Raw genomic sequence first — 20,316 nt, 5'->3', positions numbered from 1 at the left:
TGGGTTTAGACCGTCCTGATTTGATCAGTCCTGTATCTGCAGAGCTTTATCAAAATGCAACGTGAGAATTTTGGTACTTGGTTAGCGCGAAGTAGTGGAGCCTTTTTGGCTCTGAAAAACAAAAAAAGTTGTATTTTTGGTTGAAGGGCACCCCTTTCTACTTGCAGACTATTGTCAAACATGAGGGAAAATGCCGTGCTGGTTGGTTGCAGGTATATACCATTGTTCGCTTCTGTAGTAGTCAAGTCATCATCTAGGTTTTAAATGAAGTTTTCTGCTTTTTGTTTGAGGGGTACCCCCTTGAAATCTGTGCACACAAGGCCAGCTATAAAACTCATCAGAAACAGAATTTGTTTAGGTTTGAAAATTGTGAATCGGGTTTCTCTTGAGCAAAGCAGGATCCACCGTTACAAACGGTAACTGCAGAATCTGTGAGCCGTGTCCTCGGCCAATGTTATTGCATTGCTCAGCACCCACATGATGACAAGGCCTCCATGGTTTATTTTATGGAAACCGTTCGGTTCTGCCGACCTAATACTGTTTTTTTTTTTCCCGTTTTCCTAAACCGTGTTTGAAGTTGTTGAACTTTTAATAACAGGTCTCCCTGGAAAATGGGCCTTTGCCAGTGTGAATATACAGATTTCCACCTTGAGGTCATTGGTTCAAATCTGGTTTTGCTCGCTGGTGTCTGACTTGCTATTATCTACAACGAGATGTAATTATACTTGGCGCTGTTGGGCAGGCATGCCAGAGACCAAAGCCTGTAAACTTACTTGAACCAAACCATTCCCTCCCTGTCTGTTTTTCTTTTTTTGTTAAAAGGAGGAGGGAAAATGCTTGTTTTAACTTGTTTCCTAAAATCTGTTTTGGCTTGCCTTAGCGTGTAAAATTTTTTTTTTTTTCTTCACACTATTATTCCATGGTGCAGAATTTCCAGAAAGCAGTCTCTGCTTGGGTGCTTCACTGGTGTCATTTGTCTGAATAAAAAAAACTGTTCTGCCTTTGCACTAGGTAATGCTTCCTTCTTGAACAAAAAAAAAAAAATTGCAGATTTGTTTGCATTTTTATGAACAATCTTTGCTCAAAGATGTTAGAGCGGAACGTCTTCACCTAGTAATTGTTGTGTGTGGTTTTTTTTTTTTTCTTTTTTTTTCTTAAATGGCAAATTTGGTTTGGGCAATATATAAAAAAAAAAGCTTATAGCTAAACACTGCCGTTTTCAGAGATTTCTAATTGTCAGCCAGTTTTCTGACAGGGACACTTGCCAAATGGCACAAGCAAGGCCTACACTTGCTGATGCCTCTGCAGATGGCACTACGATTGTACAATTCAGCCTAGACTATGTTGGTTGTCCTGTAAAATCACTATCCTGTTTGAAGTTAGCATGTCTGCCTTTAAAACTGCTTTATCCAGTTGACCGGTTGCTGTTTTGGAACTGTTCCTGCCTGAAGAATTTCATGGCGTTTTTTTTCAAACTTTATTTCTTGTTTTACATGGATAATCTATTCCTTGTACTTTTCCAAAAGTGGGATACATTAGATGTGGAATTCTTGTAGGGCCTAAACAGTGTAAGTTTTTTAAAAAGTAGAATTTGACGCACTTTGCTCATGAGACGCCCTGTTCGTTTTTACGTGTGTGTGTGTTGAAAGGAAGGATGTTCTTGCCAAGAGGTCTTTTCTATGCTTTAGGGTGATTTACAGTCCAAGATTCAAACCACTTGTGGAAAAGTCAAAGCAGGAGTTGGCATTTTACCCAGAATCCAGTGCAGCTGTGGCAGAGTGAAGTCATTCTCTTAACAACCATCACAAACAAACATAGACTATGCTGTTCTGATGCACGCCACATAAAATATTCCTTCTATGTGCAGGCGAAGGCAGACGTTTGTCATTTATAGGGAGGGTTCGAGAGGGTACTCAAAGGGACTGGTTCCATTTCAGTCGTTGCTAAAACCGGTAGCATGCTGAAATCACATTTGGCCTGTCCCGTCAAGTTAGAAACTGCTAAGAGGAGATCTTTTCATGGTGGCATTGGGGGTGCAAATTGTCCATATTTTTAATTTTTTTTTTTTTTTTTTAAGCGGGGCATTGGAGTGTTTTATGGCAACCTATAGTAGTGGTGTTCCCCAGCATTTTTCTGTTGGTTTTTAAACTTGCCACTAGAGGGCACCATCAAGTTCAATCCCATGAAAGGGGTCTGTAACACACCTTCAACCAAAAAAAGTTTTGAATGTTTGCCAGCAAGCCCTTCTGCTGCATTAGTGTATATATGAAAATAAACATCTATTATTATTATTGTACAGGATTTATATAGCGCCAACAGTTTGCTCAGCACTTTACAATATAAAGGGAGACAATACAGCAACAATATAGTTCAATACAAGAGGGATAGGAGGGCCTGATCCTGGGAGCTTACAATCCAAGATTATATATAAATGTTTGTCATCCACAAAATACTTTTTCAGCTAAATGGCATAATGCATAACACCAATAAAGCCAAAGGTAATTCCATATTTCATCACTTCCATGATATGGGTATACAATGAAAGCGATATGTAAATTCCTTCTGTTTAGGAACACTGAACCTTTTTTTCTGCTGTGGAAAATGAATGCAAAGATGGGTTATGTGACTTTCTGTGATCTCAAATGTCTGTCTTCTGTTTTACAGATTTCCTCAGAGCCCCCAACTAAAAAGTCAAAATTAGACGATGCCATCATCCACTCCCCAAGCTCCACTGAGAAGGACAAGTCCTCCAGCTGGTTACGGAATTTATCAAACTCTAGCAAAGTAGGTTTACATTTCTACATACTTTTATGCAGTATTCTACACACTTTTGTTAAGAGTACACAAGTCACCGATGTGAGTGAAAGATCAGTAGATGCTCTAGTCCAAAGAAATTCACAGGTAGTGAGGGCAACTGCAATAAAAACCTGACAGACTGGCATCTTCGGATAGATGTTTGTGTAAAAGGAATTTTTAAATACAAAATTAATCATATTTTGATAATTCTAACGCCTGGGTGGCAAGTTCATCTAATCTCTGCACTGAACCCTTAAGTTGATGCAAATCACGTGTGTGTGTGTGTATGTATGTATATATATATATCTGTCCAGGTGGGTGGGGGGGGGCGTGTGCCCTACCCATGCCGCCATCCTCAGCTGTCAATCGCCAGGTCTCGGCTGGTGATTACTTGCCAGTGCCCAGTGATTTCCAAGGATCTCCGATGAGGAGGAGAACGCTACATAAACAATACAGTTCTCCTCCCTGTCAGCTTGTGCACACACTGCTTTGGATGGCGGCTGTGCACAGCACGGCCATCCAAAGCAGTGTGATTACAGTGAAGCACACACACAGAGCTTACTATGAAACAGCACACAGTTAACCCTTTGATTGCCCCTGATGTTAACCCCTTCCTGCCCAGTGCGATTAGTACAGTGTCAATTTTTTTTTTTGAAGCACTGATCATTGTATTGGGGACACTGGGGATGTCAGTGACACCAAGTCAGTTCCCTCCAGTGTCAGAATGACCGCCACAGTTCCGCTATAAGTTGCTGATCGCCGCCATTGCTAGTAAAAAAATAAAAAAAAATCCAGTATCTATAACGCCTTTTGTAAACTCTACAACTTTTACTTAAATCAATTAATTTACACGTATTGGAATTGTTTTTAGCAAAGACATGTAGCAGAATACATTTTGGCCTAAATATATCACAAAATGTATATCACATGTTTAATTTCAAAAAGTCAAAAATAGTTTTTTTTTCCCTCAAAATTGTTGGTCTTTTTAAAAGAAAAAAAATTTGCAAAAAAAAAAATGCACAGGCGATCAAATACCGCCAAAAGAAAGCTCAATTCGTGGGGGGAAAAAAGGACGTAAATTTCATTTGGGTGCAGTGTTGCATGACAGTGCAATTGTCAGTTAAAATAACGTAGTGCCGTAACGCAACAAATTGCTTGGTCAGGAAGAGTGGGGTAAATCCTCAGGAGGCCAAGTGGTTAAAGAGCTATTTTAATCTTTAAAAAAAAAAAAAAACTTCACAATGCATGTTTTTTGTATATGAGGTGAAACAATTGTGTGCTAAAATAAACACAGATAAAAGAAATTCTGCAGCCAACTGCATTTCGTTAATGTGAGAAAGTAGACTAGACTTGGGCCTATTTTTTTTTTCTTTTGAGCTAGGGTTTTGGCACACGTTGGTAGATGAGGCAAGTGGCTTTCCGATGCCTCAGACTCCACAACTTCCCAGTCCCTCCTCGCCCCATAACCCCAGCAGGATCTTATGCAAGCTTCATATTTATTGGCAGGCAACAACTGCTCAGGGTCTTAAATATAATCTGGCTCATCCTTTCCAGTGAAAGTTGCTAAGCAATTAGGGCCAACATGGCAACCTATGGAGGGAGCAAGGAATGTACAGCAGCGGCTGCTTATGAAAGATGAGCATGCAGACCCTAGCCAAAAACCACAGGCAGTGTTATATATGTCCAACCAGGTGTGTAGCACAGGTGAAGAAGCCAGACAGCTAAATTGCAGCCATGGCATAGCCAAGTGTCCCAGCTGCCTGTGACATGACACACAAATCATACAGCTCACAGGAGTATCGCCTCTGCATTCTGTTTGTAAACTGAGACCACTAAGCTTATGAATAGAACAGGATCACAAGAGGCTTTCTCATTTACACAGAGCAGGGTCATGCTCGAGGGTTGCCTTGTAACTTTGCTGTACAGTTGCATCCCCATCCATTTTTAAAATATATTTTTATAGTTTTATTTTTCATTTTCAGAATAGGACCTCATTGAATGATTGCATTTCTAGAAAGTTTAAAAGTAAAACCGAGTCTATGGTGATTTATTTTATTTTTTCATCAAGGGAAAGGACACATAGCTGTAAATGTCTTTTAAGCTAAGGCCATTTGCACACAGACATAATAATTTACTGATGTTTATACTCACTATCTTGAGACAGTTCCTGAGTAAAATGTTCCATAAAGACCTTGCATAAAGACGTGTAAGGGTGCGTATACACACGTAAAATTCTTAATGCTAATGTTGCAGCATACACACGGAAGAGTGCGTATAGACGGCTTATGTGTGTAAATTACTGCACTCCAAATGTAAAATGTTCTCGTTTTGTTTTACAGCTCTATACTCCCTTTTGTATTTTCTGATCTTTACACATATGTGTGCATTGTTCCATAGAAAAGACACCTATATTCAGATCAATTAAAAAGTGGAGTTTTTTTGCTCCCATATACAAGAGGCCTTAGGCCTCGTTCACATCATATGTGCAGAAAAACTGTGCACAGATTTCACTTGCAGAGACTTCAGTTTACACCAGTATTCATGCTCACTTCAGTGAGTTTTATACACGTTGCAAATTCCTGAGCAGAAAAAAATCTGCACATGATACTAGTGTTGTGGTGTGAACAGTGCGCATAGAGAACAATCGATTACTTTGTGCCCTTGCAGAACATGTGCAGAAAAACTGACGTCTCTGCACTAGGATGTGAACGAGCCCTTAAAGAGCTGCTAAGGACAGAAGTGCAATAGGTAATTGCATTTTTGCAGCCCATTAGTTACTTGACAGGAATTATTTGCTAGTTGCGTTTAAAAGTGAGTTCTTAAGACTCACCAGTGTTCAGTTGCTGTGGCTCTCCTGCCTTCCTGTACCACTTTGTGTGATCTAAATTCATGGCTGTATATTTAATGACCATGAGCGCACTTGTGCGTCATTTTATTTTTCTTCACTTTTTTTCTTACTTTTTGCAGAACACGGGATACGTCCACCCTCGCCAGCGCCTATCTGCTTTCCGGCCCTGGTCCCCCGCCATTGCAGCAAATGAAAAGGAGATTCCAACCCATCTACCCACCCTGATCCGAGATAGGTAAAAGAAAAATTCTAAAGATGCAAATCACATTTTGGGTCTTTCGTTGGTGTGATTTTGTTTAATATTTTTCTTTTCTTTTTTTTTTTTTTTAGTTTTTATAATTACAAAAGCTTTGAGAACCTTGTTGCCCCCAATGTTGCCCTGGCACCCCCAACCCAACAGAAAGTCATCACAAGCCCTCTTTGTGCACCTGCTGTACCAAGAAGTACTCAAGCATCAGGTAGCCCTGCTCAGTCTCGAAAACGAAGGCCCACAGCAGAACTGCCCCCAGCACCTGAAGCCCCCACTCCTTCTGTCACAACTCGGGAAGAGGAGAAGGAGTCTGAAACTGAGATAGAAGTGGAAAGTAGAGAAGAATGTAAGTGTGAGTTGAATTTTACATTACTTTTTCTAACATACTGTCAAGTAACAAGTTGTATGCTTTATAGAATTTGTATAGCCAGACCTAAACGAACCCAAAATTTTCATCCTCTTCTTCAGAATGTCCTAGTTCCCAACCCTTTTCACCTAGCTTTCAAACCACTCTTCCTCTGTGGACAGACTCTTTGGAACCAAAAGCCGCAGAATTCTTTTGCTGGGAAATCAGTTTTGGCATATAGAGAAGGGTGGAGAATTGGCAGAGTTCTGTAGGCCAGCAGAGATGAATTCAGGCAGGGCTGAAGTCGCTGCTTAGGAGGATTATAGTGGAGAAAAGTGAAGAAACCCCCAAACAAAAGTTAGGAGTGCACTGGATTTCTGGCAGAGCGAGTATGTGTGTTTTTGGTTTTTTTTTTTTTTTGGTCCTGTCCTGATGCACTTTAAATCAGGCTGGTATTTAGCCAAAGCACTCAATACTACTACTACTGCTACTACTTGGGTAGCCGTGTTTGCCCATTTACCTGAAATGATACTTGGGTCCTTGCTGTACTGCCATTTTCTTAGGGGACCATCATAAAAATATCAACATAGCTTGTAAATAATGTTTACGCAACTCAGAAGGTGGGTGTTGAAACAGAAATTATAGATCAAAGATTGAACGGATTATGTTTACGAGTCAAGTTCCAGTATTTAATCTGCACTGTTCTTCTGTAGCTGGGTATCGTTTGACTGGTGGATGAATCATATGGGTCACGTACAGGTCATCACGCTCTTGTTTGTGTCTTGAGTGTCCTATGATACGTGGCTGTATTATAAAGGAGAAAATTGCCTAGGCATTTTTATTGCCCATATTTAAAGAGACATTTCATACTTTGTATAGGATTACATGTTACACATTTTCACACACCTAAAATTAAATTCAGATGTTCATTGATCTTGAGAGAGCAACCATGGCCTGTTAGTATGTTGAATTTTTTGTTATGAGGCCATTGCAGTTCTTTAAGGACTTCCATTTTAAGTTTTTCTTATTTGTTTTTTTATTTTAGTGAACATACTTCCCACTGTGTAATTATATAGTTTTCTTTGTTTTACTTGAATTGTTACCGCGTGATCAGAACAAGAACAGATTATCTCAATTATTTTTTTTCCTATTTTGCAGTCACTTCCTCACTGTCTTCGCTCTCATCTCCTTCCTTCACATCCTCCAGCTCCGCCAAGGAGTTGAGTTCCCCAGGCATGCTAGCCCCAGTTGCAGTTAACCATTCCTTTGAAGTGGCGCCTCATGGAGATTCCCTTAGCAGTGGGCTAGAGGCAGAGCTGGAGCACCTTCGGCAAGCCCTGGACAGTGGTCTGGACTCCAAGGAAGCCAAAGAGAAGTTCCTTCATGAAGTAGTTAAGATGAGAGTAAAACAAGAAGAGAAATTGAATGCTGCATTGCAGGCCAAACGGAGCCTTCAGCAGGTAGGGTAGCTTCATTGCAATCTATGATCTTTGTTTCAATGCTGTTTGAGAGTAAGACACCAAAGTGGCCATTTTTTAGCTAAAGCTAAATGAATAATACTTCTCAATAGGCACACTTGGTCCACGGGGAAGGATACAGATTCTTCTAGACTGTCCTAGCTCTTTGTGATTTCTTCACAACTAACCAATGGAGTTTACGGTTTCGGAGTCTGCACTAGTACAGTGCCTTTAGGATACATAGGTCCCACTGAGAGTGTCCAGGGGCCAGAGCTACTAGACTGGATGTAGATGCAGGCCAATGGGTGGTTTGATACCTGCTCACAGTTTCATCCTTGTATTTAGTTTTATATGTAACTAACCATTTTACCCAATGCCTTTTTATCAAGTCCAAGATTGTACTAGTTGTCAACTCTGGTCTTTCAGGTACAGTCCAAATAAAAGGGACTTAACAGTTCAGGAGAACTTTACATATTAAAGAATATTTGGTCCACTTTTTAATTGGCTTATCCTATGTTGCTTACCTACTCTACCATCCCTGGTGACCATTTCCATGGTGGTGTTGTCAGCAGAGCTCTCGAAGGACAGCTAATTTTAATGTATTAAGAAAGGAAAGCACCATAGAGACCGTTGTCAGACCAGGGCTGGTGATTAAGACACAACCTGCAGAAATGAACCGAATCTAAATCAATAGCTTTATGTATTCTTAGGTTTTTTTGCCCTTCATTGTCTGTGATCACTAGTCAGTCAGTCATTGCTTGTCTCTCTAAGATGAATCACTGCAGCTTCCTCTTCTCCAGTTCCTAATTCTGGTGGAGAGAAAGTCAGGAGTGCACCGACATTAACAATGGCTTGGCTGGGTTGTCACATTATTGTAAAGGGAAAAGGATTTCCCATGACCTAGCTGCAGGGTGTTACTTAACAGAAACATGTTGTTGTGCATGCTGCTATCTGAGAGCCAGAGGAAGTCTCACTTCTGGTCCTTCTACCCCCCCTCCTTCCATGTTTTATCCTGTGAATCCTTTCACAGTCTGATGATATATCAGGAAATGTCTAGTGACTTACCTGCCCTGTTCTAGTTCTACAGGAAACCTCAACCATAAGCAGCTGCTCTGTTACCTAGACAATACAGCTTTATAGATATAGGGTAAAAATGTCACACATGCGTAGGAATGCAGGGATTGAAATGCCTTTTGCCGTCTGTCCAGTTTTCTCATGCGTTCATTCAACGTACACAATGACTGCTTCTTTTGAGTACAAGTGAAAGTTGGACTTTAAGATGACAGTGGGGCTCTTCTGGAGTTAAGACCTAGCATACCCTAATAGCCAATTACAAGACATGCTGACCTTTGTAAACAGGTTGTGTGCTACTTACCTTTGGCCTATTATTCTGTGTATTGGATACATGTGAGTTTGAATGTGGTGTAGAGGAACTACAAGTCCCCCTAATGTCAACTGACCTGGTAGTTTTGTAATGACAAACACCAACTTCTGAACTACAGGTCTAGTATAATATGAAGCTCGTGGCTTTGACCAAACACTGGTTATAATGGTGTTGGAAAAAGTGTTTGACCATTTTATAAAGCACTCTTGTTATCCTGTGTTCTTACAATCAACACAGTGCTAAAGGTAACAGGCGTGTGCTTGTAGACAGTACTCTTCTGCCAGAATTGGAACTGACCCTCTTCCTTGGCATCTTGTCATTTAGGAGCTGGAGTTTCTCCGTGTTGCCAAGAAAGAAAAGTTGAGAGAAGCAACAGAGGCAAAACGCAACCTAAGGAAAGAAATTGAACGGCTCAGAGCGGAAAACGAAAAGAAGATGAAAGAGGCAAACGAGTCACGGTTACGTCTGAAAAGAGAGCTGGAGCAAGCCAGACAGATTAGAGTGTGTGACAAGGGCTGTGAGGCTGGCCGAATACGTGTGAAATATTCTGCCCAGGTACTTATGAAGACCTTTTTAAAAAAAAAAAAGTAATCCAAATGCGCAAAAGTATGAAAAATACTTTTGCAACTACGTTTCTTACATGAAGCCAGGTCAGTGAAGTGTATTGGCAATGAATAATCAGGCTGCAGAATAATTAGTTGGCTAGATGGCACTTAAGGTGGACTAAAGTGGTCTTTTAACCATTCTGTCATATTTTTACCTGCACTCAGTAACACACCTTAAACTCTATTGCAGTTTGATAAATCAGGAGCAGTGTCTAATTGTGTTCTGTAAGGGTGCACTCACACTGGGCACATTGGACCTGAACCGTGCCAGAGGTCGTTTGTCCCCCCAGTCTCATTGGTCTGCACTCACAATGAGCAATAAGCAAGTGTTCCTAGGTACACGTACATCATCACCTCTGCCAACCATACCACAGTGATCCCTGCTTCTGTGAGTTCTGTTCTCAGGCACAATTTGCACTCGCATTAAAAAGAACCATACCAGACTGCAAGTAAATGGTCTGTGCCTGGGACCACTTGGAAGAGATGGTCCCAGGCACTGTTTAACTGTTCCTGGGCATGGTTTGGAGCACTCAAGACTACTATAATGTACCATTCCAAGGCCGTCACCAAGCAGTTGTAACTGCCACCTTAAGATCCTTTATTTTGCAAGGCTCTTTACTACTTGTGGAATCCAATTAGGCAGTCCTAACCTAGTTTGCCAAAATATATTCCAGAAAGAGTCATATCTTTAAGCACTGCACCAGATTGCCGTAGTTTTTGTGAAATTATTGCTAGCTAATGATTCTCCAGTGATGGCAATAGGCCTGTGTGCAGCAGATTGACTAAGAAAGCAGTTTGAGTTTCTTTGAAATACTCAGTCAATTGCGGGAAGGGGAGTAGACTGATTATACTGATGTGAGACAGGCCAAACCAGGAAATGATGTGGATTTCCTCCCAAGCGTCAAGCTGATAAGAGGCCTCCAGACTAAACATTACCGGAGTGAGAACTCTGCAATGGGTGTTACCTGCAGCTCTCTTCTATTGAGAGCTAAACACCAAGTTGCAGCTGGGTGCTGCTCAGAAAACATGGCTTGTCACTGTTTTTCTAGTTCACAGTCACCTTGGGGAATAAAATCCTTTGCGGTCTCCCTGGTGACACTGCCAAAGGGGAACACGGTCTCCCTGCAGTCAGTTTACTATATGTTATCTGTTGCTGAGTATATTTCCAGTGCAGGAAACTTCTAAAGCTGTGCATCAGAAACTAGGCAAGTATGAACAGGCAAGTGTTAAACAACCAGAATCTTAAGATCTGTGTGAAACCTAAAACCTTATTGGTTATGGGGGTTCGGTGAGCCCTGCAAGCTGCTTTCCTGATTGTACACAAGAATTCAAAATTGTTGACCTAATTTCTTTTCATGAGATGGCTATAGGGAGAGTCAATGAATGGGGCTTGGAGCTTATCTGGAGAGTGGTTTTAAAATGTGTGTATTTTGCAGCATTCAGCAGCATTAAACAGAATTTCAAGTTAAGGGAATGGACAACAGAAACAATTTAATAGTATTCTGATGTTGCACTGATTTGTGAAATGATTATCAACATGTTATTGCACATCTAACAGTAAAGGGCAGGCGACATCCTCAGTCAAGGTCAGGGTAGGGTTGCTTAACCAGCATCCTTCTCTAGCAGATATAGAAAGGGAGGACAAAGATAAGCTAGCTCTATTTACCACCACATCATGCCCTTGAGTGGGCTTCCTTTGTAATAAAGGTCACCCTTTAGTATTGGACATAACCATTTGTTTTTTGTTAAGCTGTAGCAAGAAATTTATCACATTTTATCCATTTGTAAAGAATCACAAAAGTTATATTATTATACATTGAGAATTTTATCATTGAAATTCTACTTCCTTAGATTTTTTTTTTTTAATGAATACAGGTGTACCTCGGTTTTTGAACGCCTCGGTAACATAATTTTCGGTTTCCGAACGAAAATAATGCCTCGGTTTATGAATTTTTTTCGAAATACGAAGTGTATGTCGGTGCCGATTTTTTAAATGCAATTTCCAGCTTTTTTTCCCTTCACTAAAGCGCACAGAATTAGCTGTCACTTTCCCCGGAGCTAAAGGATACTTTTTCTTTTATCTTGGGAAACAAACTAAAAGGAAACATTGTGTCTTTTAACTGAAGGAAACTTTCTCTTTTAGAAAGTGACAGCCGATTCTGTGAGCTGTAGTGAAGAAAAAAAAAAGCCGGTAATTACATATAGTGACAGCGACTTTTTTTTTTTAACTTTTTTCTGACTTCCGAAACGGATTAATTGGTTTTCAATGCATTCCTACGGGAAACCACATTTCGGTTTACAAATCTTTTGCAATACAAACCATTCCGGAGAACACATTAAATTCGTAAACCGAGGTACACCTGTATTCTGTAAGATCAAGTGACATAGAAAAGGTTAAACTGTGGTCTTCTACCAGACACTTGTGCAAATGTATATTGACCCCAGTAAAGCACAATGATTGTGGCAAAAACTCCTCCCACACCTTTCAACAGGAAGAATCAGACTATTGTGCACGTTTTTTATATTCATTCTGTTTGTTTTTCTATATTTGATCTTGAACCTATTTGCCAATGTGTCATGCTCCCATTATATTAACTCTTGTGTTTTACCCATTTCAGATCGAAGAATTGCAAGCAAAACTCCAGCAAGCAGACAATGACCGAGAAAAGCTGCGGACAGATCTTGTACATGAGAGAGAAGCCAGAGAACACTTGGAAAAAGTTGTTAAAGATCTACAAGAACAACGCTGGGCAAAGCCCGGTTGCCTTTCCAGCAGCGAACATACACGAAAAGACATTGAAAACTAAAACACAACAAACAACAAAAATCTATATGAAGCAAAAAAACCTATCTATTCATATACAGAATTCTACGTATATGCACAGGAAGAGGAGGAGGTTCCCCATTGTATGCATGAATAGGTGCATGTGTGAGTGTATGGAGTGTGTGCCATGAGCGCACACAAATTATTACAAACTTTATAGAGTTCGAAAGGGAGGAAAAATGTTACCCTGTACAACAGAAGCACTGAACTTTTGCCTCTTTAGAACCCACACAGCACAACATCTTACTGTGCCTCAGAGAGAGTGTTTATAAAATGGAGTCACTTGGGCTCTCAAGTGAGAATTTTTTTTTTGTACATGTCAACTACAAGAGAACAACAGCATTCAACAAAGTCAAGATTAAAAAGGAAAAAAAAAAGCAAGCATTATCAGTTCTTTAAAATTGTTCTTAAGCTTGCCTGGAACACTTTGAGATTTACATTTTCTTTATAAGCTATTTAATATAAAGATATATTAAATGACAAGGACAACATAAAGACTCTATTGAAAATGGGGAGGGGGGGGGAAAAAACAGATTTTTGTATAACAAAACTGAAACTTTGATGCACAATTTTAACTGACGTTACAGGCTTTTTTGGGTTTGTTAAAAAATCAAAAAAGAAAAAAACAGCCCTGTGTTCCTACTCCTAAACCCACCCATCCCCAGTCTCGGCACCATTCATGTCGACTGTGCAATGTATTGGTAGCAAGCCATCAATATTGAAATACAGACTCTTCTGCATCAAGTGGCTTCTCCTTCAGATCTTATCTGGAAATATTCGGTGTACTCCATCTTGGTGTTTTTATTTTTGTTTCGTTTGTTTTTTTTTTTTTGTTTTTTTAACCTATATATATAAATATATAAATATATGTATATTTTTTTTATTTGTTTTTATTTTGTTAACAGAGAGTTTTATCTGTATGCATGTAGGAGAGGGTAAAATACAGACCGACAGAAAAATCATACCTAATAAAAGGAAAAAAAAACTATAGCCGTACTGACCAGTGTTTTTGAATCCCATCATGATTGAGATCTTTGGGCATATACATATAGATCGTGCCTAAAGGTGCTCACCACATAGGGAAGAGATCAAATCGGAACAAAGAATAGAGAAGATAAGAAGGTTAAATTAAGGAAGGAACAGCTTGTATATGAAAGTCTGTATAATCACTTATTTGGTATTTCAGGGTTTTAAACAAAACTATCATTTTGTGATATTTTGTTTTGCGTGACTCAGTGTTGAATGTCCAGTCTTGCAATGGTGCACACTAACAATACAATGCCAAATACAGTTTTGCTGCTGAAACAAGATACACATCGTTCATCTATATCTGTAATTTCAGGATAGCGTTCATTAAATAATATAATACAACCAACTCATAAAAATAACTAGCTGGCGATTTTGTGCTGAAGGTGTCCATAGACAGTAGATGTCTGTTTTCAGTTTGATTGGGTGATCATTTGATGTCTGAGGTACAAGAACTGGCCTATTTAGGTGAAATTGGATGCCAAACAATTCTTTCACCATAATGAACCAGTACTGAAAGTGTCGCAGCCTTCTGCCCCTGCCGTTTTTCTGTAGACACTGAAAACCTAAGTGGAAATTCTATAGGAGCCCAGCAGGCAGCCCACACACCTGAGGCTAGTCAGATTATACCTGCTAGTCTGACTCCCTAATATATGTGTCCACCTTAAAATCATAATCCATTAGCTGAGATGTATAGCCTTGTGTTTAAAGGGAAGTCTTTTTGTAACTTGTAGTAGCTGGTTCTCTACTGGTTTCTACACTTGGAGCCTTAATTGGTCAGATCCCCCCCAGCTTGGTGTGTCCATTACATCTGCTATAGTCAGCTTCCTTTTCCTGTATTGGAAACTAAATGAAAAATCCAACATAGAAAGACCTCTTTATGGACAGGGCAGATAGACCTAAAAAGTAGTTGATAACTGATAGATGTATGAGCAATGATTTATCTCACTTGCAGCTTGCAAGTGAAATGCAGTTTAAGGAAGCTTTTAGAACACTGTGCTAATGTTGGTTGCTGTATGGTGCACAGGAAAACGCAAAATAGGCATGCATGTATAAAATATCTGACCATGTATCCTGAAAGCTTCTGTAATAGGGACATTGATATTATATCTCATAGACAATGGTTTGGACACCAAATGGTCCCCCTATTGTGTACAGACATCAATTATAAAGGTTATAGAGGTTATAATTTCTGCATGTATTATGAAATTTATTATTACCTTGGAACATTGAATTTTTCTATCCTCAAGTTACAGCTATGGTGTTGAAGAGTGTTTAAATTGTCCTGCAGTTTAAGTCCGTTGAACAGTTTAGGTACTGACTGGGATAAAAGATGTAAGCTGTTTTACATTATTGTGGTGTTTTATCATATGAGCTATAAAAGGGTGTCCATTCTTGTGTTAAAATTCATCTAAAGGATTGATTGGCAAGTGATTATTATTGTTAAAGACATTTGTGTCCTTTGTGCTTTTGAAGGGAAAAACCTTTTATTCCAGATATCATCCACGTAAGAAAGTGATGACCCAGAGGGTGTCCATGATATTCATAATAGATCCTAGCTACATCTTCATTCAGGGTCATAAAACAACTGGCAGCTTGGCGATCTTTACTATCAAGCAAAGGCTACTTGGTGCTCCTCAGTGGTGAGTTAGCAAGCTATTGGACTTGCATTCCCGCAATCACTGGAGGCTAACACATAGCTCAACTCCGTAGATGGCCTGTGGCTTTCTAGTTGCTGGGAGTTTGTTTTACAAAGTCTGGTAAGCCATAAGTCCTCAACTTCAGCTCTTTTTGCCCTTGTGGTAAGAAAAATGATGATCCAGTATCCTGATGCTGATACATTTCTTCTGTGTGCTACTCCAGTTTTCTATTTTCACTTTTATTCATTCATGTGTCCACAAGGAATCCTCAGGCTTGATTTTTACAGTTAGGCCTAAATACCTTTTCAAATAGGCTTTCTGCTGAGTATGTACAGGAAATATTTATACTCTATTGTAAAGTTTACTAACTGCTCTTTTAAAAAGTGAAAAATATTATATACTGAAAAGTCAGAAAAAAATACTTAGAAATAATACTGAAAGGAATTGTTGGTAACTAATGCATTGCTGGTGGGACTCCAAAGGTCTGGTCTTAATTTTCACCAAAAACATATTTTGTCTGTCTTGCATGGTTGACCTGGTTTTTATTTTGTGTTTTTTTTTTTCTTTTGTAAATAACATTTTAAGAGTGTCTGCGCTCCTTGTAGGTAGACAAGTGACACTTTTTGTCTCATTTAAAAGGTGCAGTGCCACTGTGAGATGTGAGTACCTCCTCTAATCCCTCAATTTTGTCTTGTGTATACCAGATAGTATTGAAGTCTTAGAATCTTGCACAAGAGGGCATTGAGAATCTACTTCAAAAGATATCCCCAAAATAGGTATCCTTTGCACTTAGGAAATATCTTAGAAGAGAGGGATCAACACATGGTTTTTGTGTTAATACAAGTCAGAAGTTCTAAAGTATTTGCCCAAGTGGCACCAAGATGGGCTTCCCTTTGCCTTTCTGGTTAATGCCACCATCTCTTGATGCTCAGTGTTCTGCACAACCTCTGTGGAGGTATACAAATATAAAGCTACATAGTTATTTTTACACTCTTGTAGAGTACACTAACATGGCTTTGTATCTAGTACATACCTCCCATGTCACTGCACCTTTAATATATCTGCTTAATAATCTTGGGTTGGAGATGTATAGCCGCACACACAATGCAATGATGCAGTGACTCACAAGTTTTCTTTTTTTTTTTTTTTTTCTTTAACTATACCCTAATATATTATGTTTTCATTGTCTTTTGGGACCTACCCTTTTGCTGCTAGTGGGTCTCTTTACATATAGAATGTATTTTAAATAAAGACTACGCTACAGGTCATGTTTTCCTAGTGAATAATGTCCTTTTACAAGGTTTTTTTTTTTTTTTTGGATAGTCCTCTGCAGCTTTCCGATTGCCGCTGGTACTGGAGACTCCTGCATCTCATTTGCATGTATTAAGTCCTGCAGCTGTGTCCTCTATAAAGTGCAATGCAGAAAGTTTTATATATATACTTTTTGGCTTACAGTTTTCTTTTTATACTTGATGCATGAAATGAGAATTTCTGTCACACCTAGAGAATGGGCATTAATTTGTTTGTATAGGGTTTTTTTTTCGTCTCACTGCACATCCACATTTCTGGTCCTTCGGTTGTACTAATGTTGCACTGATTTCAGTTTCCAGAGGGGAGTTGTTTGAGGATCTTCAAAATAAAATGGCTGTCTATATGCCAAACAATTTTAGGGTGTACATGCATATGTATTTCCTGGACATTTTGTGTTTCATTGATCCATTTCTGCAATATATTGTAAAAGAAAATCTCTTATGAGAGAAGCAAGACTGCCATTGTCAGCTTCTGAAAATGCTAATTGTCTGGTTATCATGCTAGCCCTCTGGCCCCAATACTTCGAGCCGCTGAATTGAAGCAAGTACAGTATGCAGATAAGGAATTGTCTCCTCTGAGTTTCCTAAACTAGGTACTGGTTCTTTTGGGGGCATTGACTTAGTATTGAAGTCCAGGAGTCAGCATTGACAGCCAGGTAACTAGTATTTTGGGGAGGACAGGAATTCCAGCCACAGTCTTTCATGGAAGTTTTACTTTAAGGTATGTAGGATTCCCCAAGAAAAGTGTGAATGTTGTACATTGCTGGTGATGCACACTAGGCCCCACTGTTGCCGTTGAATCCCTTTCGGCCTTGTAATTTTAAGATCGTGCTTTTTTTTTTTTTTTTTCAAGGGTTCATTAAACTGAGGGGAGTCCAATAGTAAGCGAGCTAAACACAAACAGAACATATGTGCTTAAACATCCCCAGTCTGTGTTTTATTTGTTTTTTTTTTAATGCCTATAGAAATTACACAAAAGGGCAGCCCCGTGCTCTTAGTCCAAAAATAAAGAAAAGTCCAGTTTACGAGGGGAAAAAAAATGTGCATGTGCTAGCATTCCTCTGCGTTAGGAACACTTCTCTTACATATATAAATTATTGTATTTTTTTTTTTGTCGAAGTAGACCGTTCCTCTCCTGCAATCTTCTGTAAAGCCATTCTTTTCTTTTTTTTTTTTTCCATTTTGACATGACATTCACTTACATACACAAGTCGCTCTTAGCCGTGCCTTCCTTCCTTGTTGGATGTTTGTGCCTTGAAATCAGTCTATAGCATCAGTTCTCAGAAGTAAGATCCCCCTTTGGTGTTGGGACCCTTTATCTCCACTATAGAGGTTTGGAAAATAACCATTTTGTTGATGAGATCAAGATGGTTCTTCTATTGAAAGCTTTCTCACTACAGGGCTGTAATATTGGCAGATTTTTTTTCTATGTACCTGTGGGGAGGGGGGCCACACTCTAAGAATTTGAAAGCCATAATTGTGCTGCATCTGTGGCAGCATGCAGACGCTTGAATTACCGCAAAATGTACATTGGAATTTATTCCAGGTGTATTCACTCGCCATTCTCTTTAGAAGTATGGCATCTCAGCCGACAGGCAGACTAGCGCATAGTTGGTGTGTATTTGAAATTGTAGGGTTTTTTGTTTTGTTGCTTACCAGTGTTGTAACCTTTTATGCTATTTTAGTGTAATGTCTTGCAATATAGTTTCCTATGTCAGTGTTTTTCTGGCCTTTACGTTATACATTGGTGCAGTGCTGTGCAGTAGCCCACAGCAATCTCATGTCAACAGTTTGCTGTCATGATACCAATGAGGAAAAATTGTGGTTATTTTTCGTTACTGCCCATTGCTTCTGCATCATTAAAGGCCTACTTCTCTTTGATTTCTGAAATTTATTTTCTGCAACATTCTTGAAATAAAATAGTCAATGGCAACAAAAGTTATGGGTATTTTTTAGATCTTATTCAGTATCTGATCTACATATAATAAGTAAAGCAATTTTACTGAGCAATGTTTTATAAATACTCAATCACTTGCCTTACTTGCAGTTTTTTCTGCTACCCCTATGATGTAGTCCTCTGATCAGTCAAATTCATCCTAAAAAAAAAAAACAGGCCTTGTGTGTTAAAATAAATAAATAAAAAAAAAACCTGAGGACATCATTGTGAAGGTGTAGCTTAAAGTAACCAATCCCTTTTCAAGTATCAAAAGGAAATCCAGTTTTGGTCTGTTGCTCTGGGCAGCACATCCACATTTTTTTTTTTTTTAACTGATATTTACTTAGATCTTTGGTCTTGACAATGTTACTTGATTTCAACTTCCAAAACTCTCTGCATTCTAGAACTGGATCAAGTCTGAGATCTGGTGACCCAAGCAGTTAAAGGCCTGTATGTTTGAATACAACACCTCCGCATGCTATCGATTAGGTGGAGATGAAGGTTTTGAAGGGGTGTTGTATAATCGACAGGGGGTGGGGGGTTTTGGTGTGTAATTCCTATAAATAGTATATACTTCGCCACAGTTAATATATAGATTTTTTTTTTTTATATATATATATATTTACACAAATGTATAACTGCTTTGCCCATTCATGCAGACTGACTCTCCTACAAAAGAAAGCATTACTTTAAATGTACATTCAGTTTAATAACACATTTCTATACTGAGGAAAAAATGAAAGGGAAGCAAACCAACAGCAATAACATTCATATCTATTCAGCAGATATTCTTAATCATAATATTCTACTTTTAAAAGTCAAACTAGCCAATTGTACAAAAACTCAATTTTGTATATAGATTTTTTTATTTTCATTTTACACTGTTGTATTATAAATGTATATGGTGTTTTTTTGTTTGTGTTATATTTTTTTTTTTTTTCTGAAAAGCTCTTTATTACTTGGTAATTGTCTGTTTTAATTGTTTGTGTTTTTAACTACAAAGACTCTGTTAGAAAAAAATACCTTTTACAGTTTATAAATGTAGTCTTACTTTTTCCATAACATATTTGTCCATATTTTCATTTTAAAGCGTTTTTATCATGTTTTTTCATCATTTCTCACAATTTAGAGGAGTTTTTTTGTATTCGAAAAAATTCATAAGAATTACATTTTCTTTTTCCAGTTATGGAAAAAACACACCCACATTGTTATAGCCAATATCATTTCAATACAGTTTTGTTTTTTTGTTTTTTTTTTTATAATCATCCTATGCTGCTGCTAATGACAATATTAAAGAAAAAAAAAAACTTACTCAACTATTCTAGAACTATTTTTATGTAATAAATGTATGCTTTATTGTTTATGAATGCCTGATTTAAAAAAAAAAAAAAAAAAAAAAAAAAAAAAAGCTTAGCATATTTATCTATTTCTCTGTGTACTGTCAGTCTCTTTTATTCATTTTTTTTTTAATTAAACTTTTCCAGACCCTTTGCCCTCACACAGTTAATATTGTAAAATAAAGGACTTTATGAGATTATGTATGAAAATAGCTATGCTTATATACCACAGTGACTGAATGTACAGTGTATAGATGCATTACCTAAAATAAAATGTTTGTCCAGAAAGAGATTTGCCTTTTGTCTTTAATTAGCCTGTTGGTAAAATACATACTTTACAAAAAGTCAACAGGGCAGCCAAGATCACATGGTCTATGGTTACTAATCATTACTGCAGATATCTCATTTTTCAGCTTTAAAATCAGGAAAAAGCTGCCCTCATGTACACAGCTTTGAACATTAATATAGAGTTGACATAGCATTTGTGGCTATAACTGTCTCCAGTCCTCTGTGACCACTGTCCAGCAGTATCCCCAGACGTTACTGACACCTAGAGC

The 20,316-nt window shown here is 38.5% G+C and overlaps 1 protein-coding gene across 2 annotated transcripts in view; it reads left to right on the top strand.

Moving 5' to 3' along the window:
* Positions 1 to 20,049, top strand: part of SKI (SKI proto-oncogene) — a 128,704-nt gene extending 108,655 nt beyond the window's left edge. The window contains exons 2-7 of one of the 2 annotated variants that reach the window (XM_089684354.1): positions 2,665 to 2,784; positions 5,764 to 5,879; positions 5,975 to 6,240; positions 7,399 to 7,700; positions 9,406 to 9,636; positions 12,305 to 20,049. In XM_089684354.1, coding sequence (XP_089540480.1) covers positions 2,665 to 2,784; positions 5,764 to 5,879; positions 5,975 to 6,240; positions 7,399 to 7,700; positions 9,406 to 9,636; positions 12,305 to 12,493 — 1,224 coding nt within the window. In that variant the 3' untranslated portion in view covers positions 12,494 to 20,049. Of the gene's footprint in view, positions 1 to 2,664; positions 2,785 to 5,763; positions 5,880 to 5,974; positions 6,247 to 7,398; positions 7,701 to 9,405; positions 9,637 to 12,304 lie in introns of both variants that reach the window. The other variant, XM_089684353.1, reaches the window with a different exon arrangement.
* The last annotated feature ends 267 nt before the right edge of the window (positions 20,050 to 20,316 follow it).

The sequence above is a fragment of the Staurois parvus genome, unplaced genomic scaffold (genome assembly GCF_062004578.1).
Source record: "Staurois parvus isolate SC_StPar_1 unplaced genomic scaffold, SC_StPar_1.0 ptg000346l, whole genome shotgun sequence".
Taxonomy (NCBI): Eukaryota; Metazoa; Chordata; class Amphibia; order Anura; family Ranidae; genus Staurois; species Staurois parvus.
This window is presented reverse-complemented; position numbering and strand designations above follow the sequence as displayed.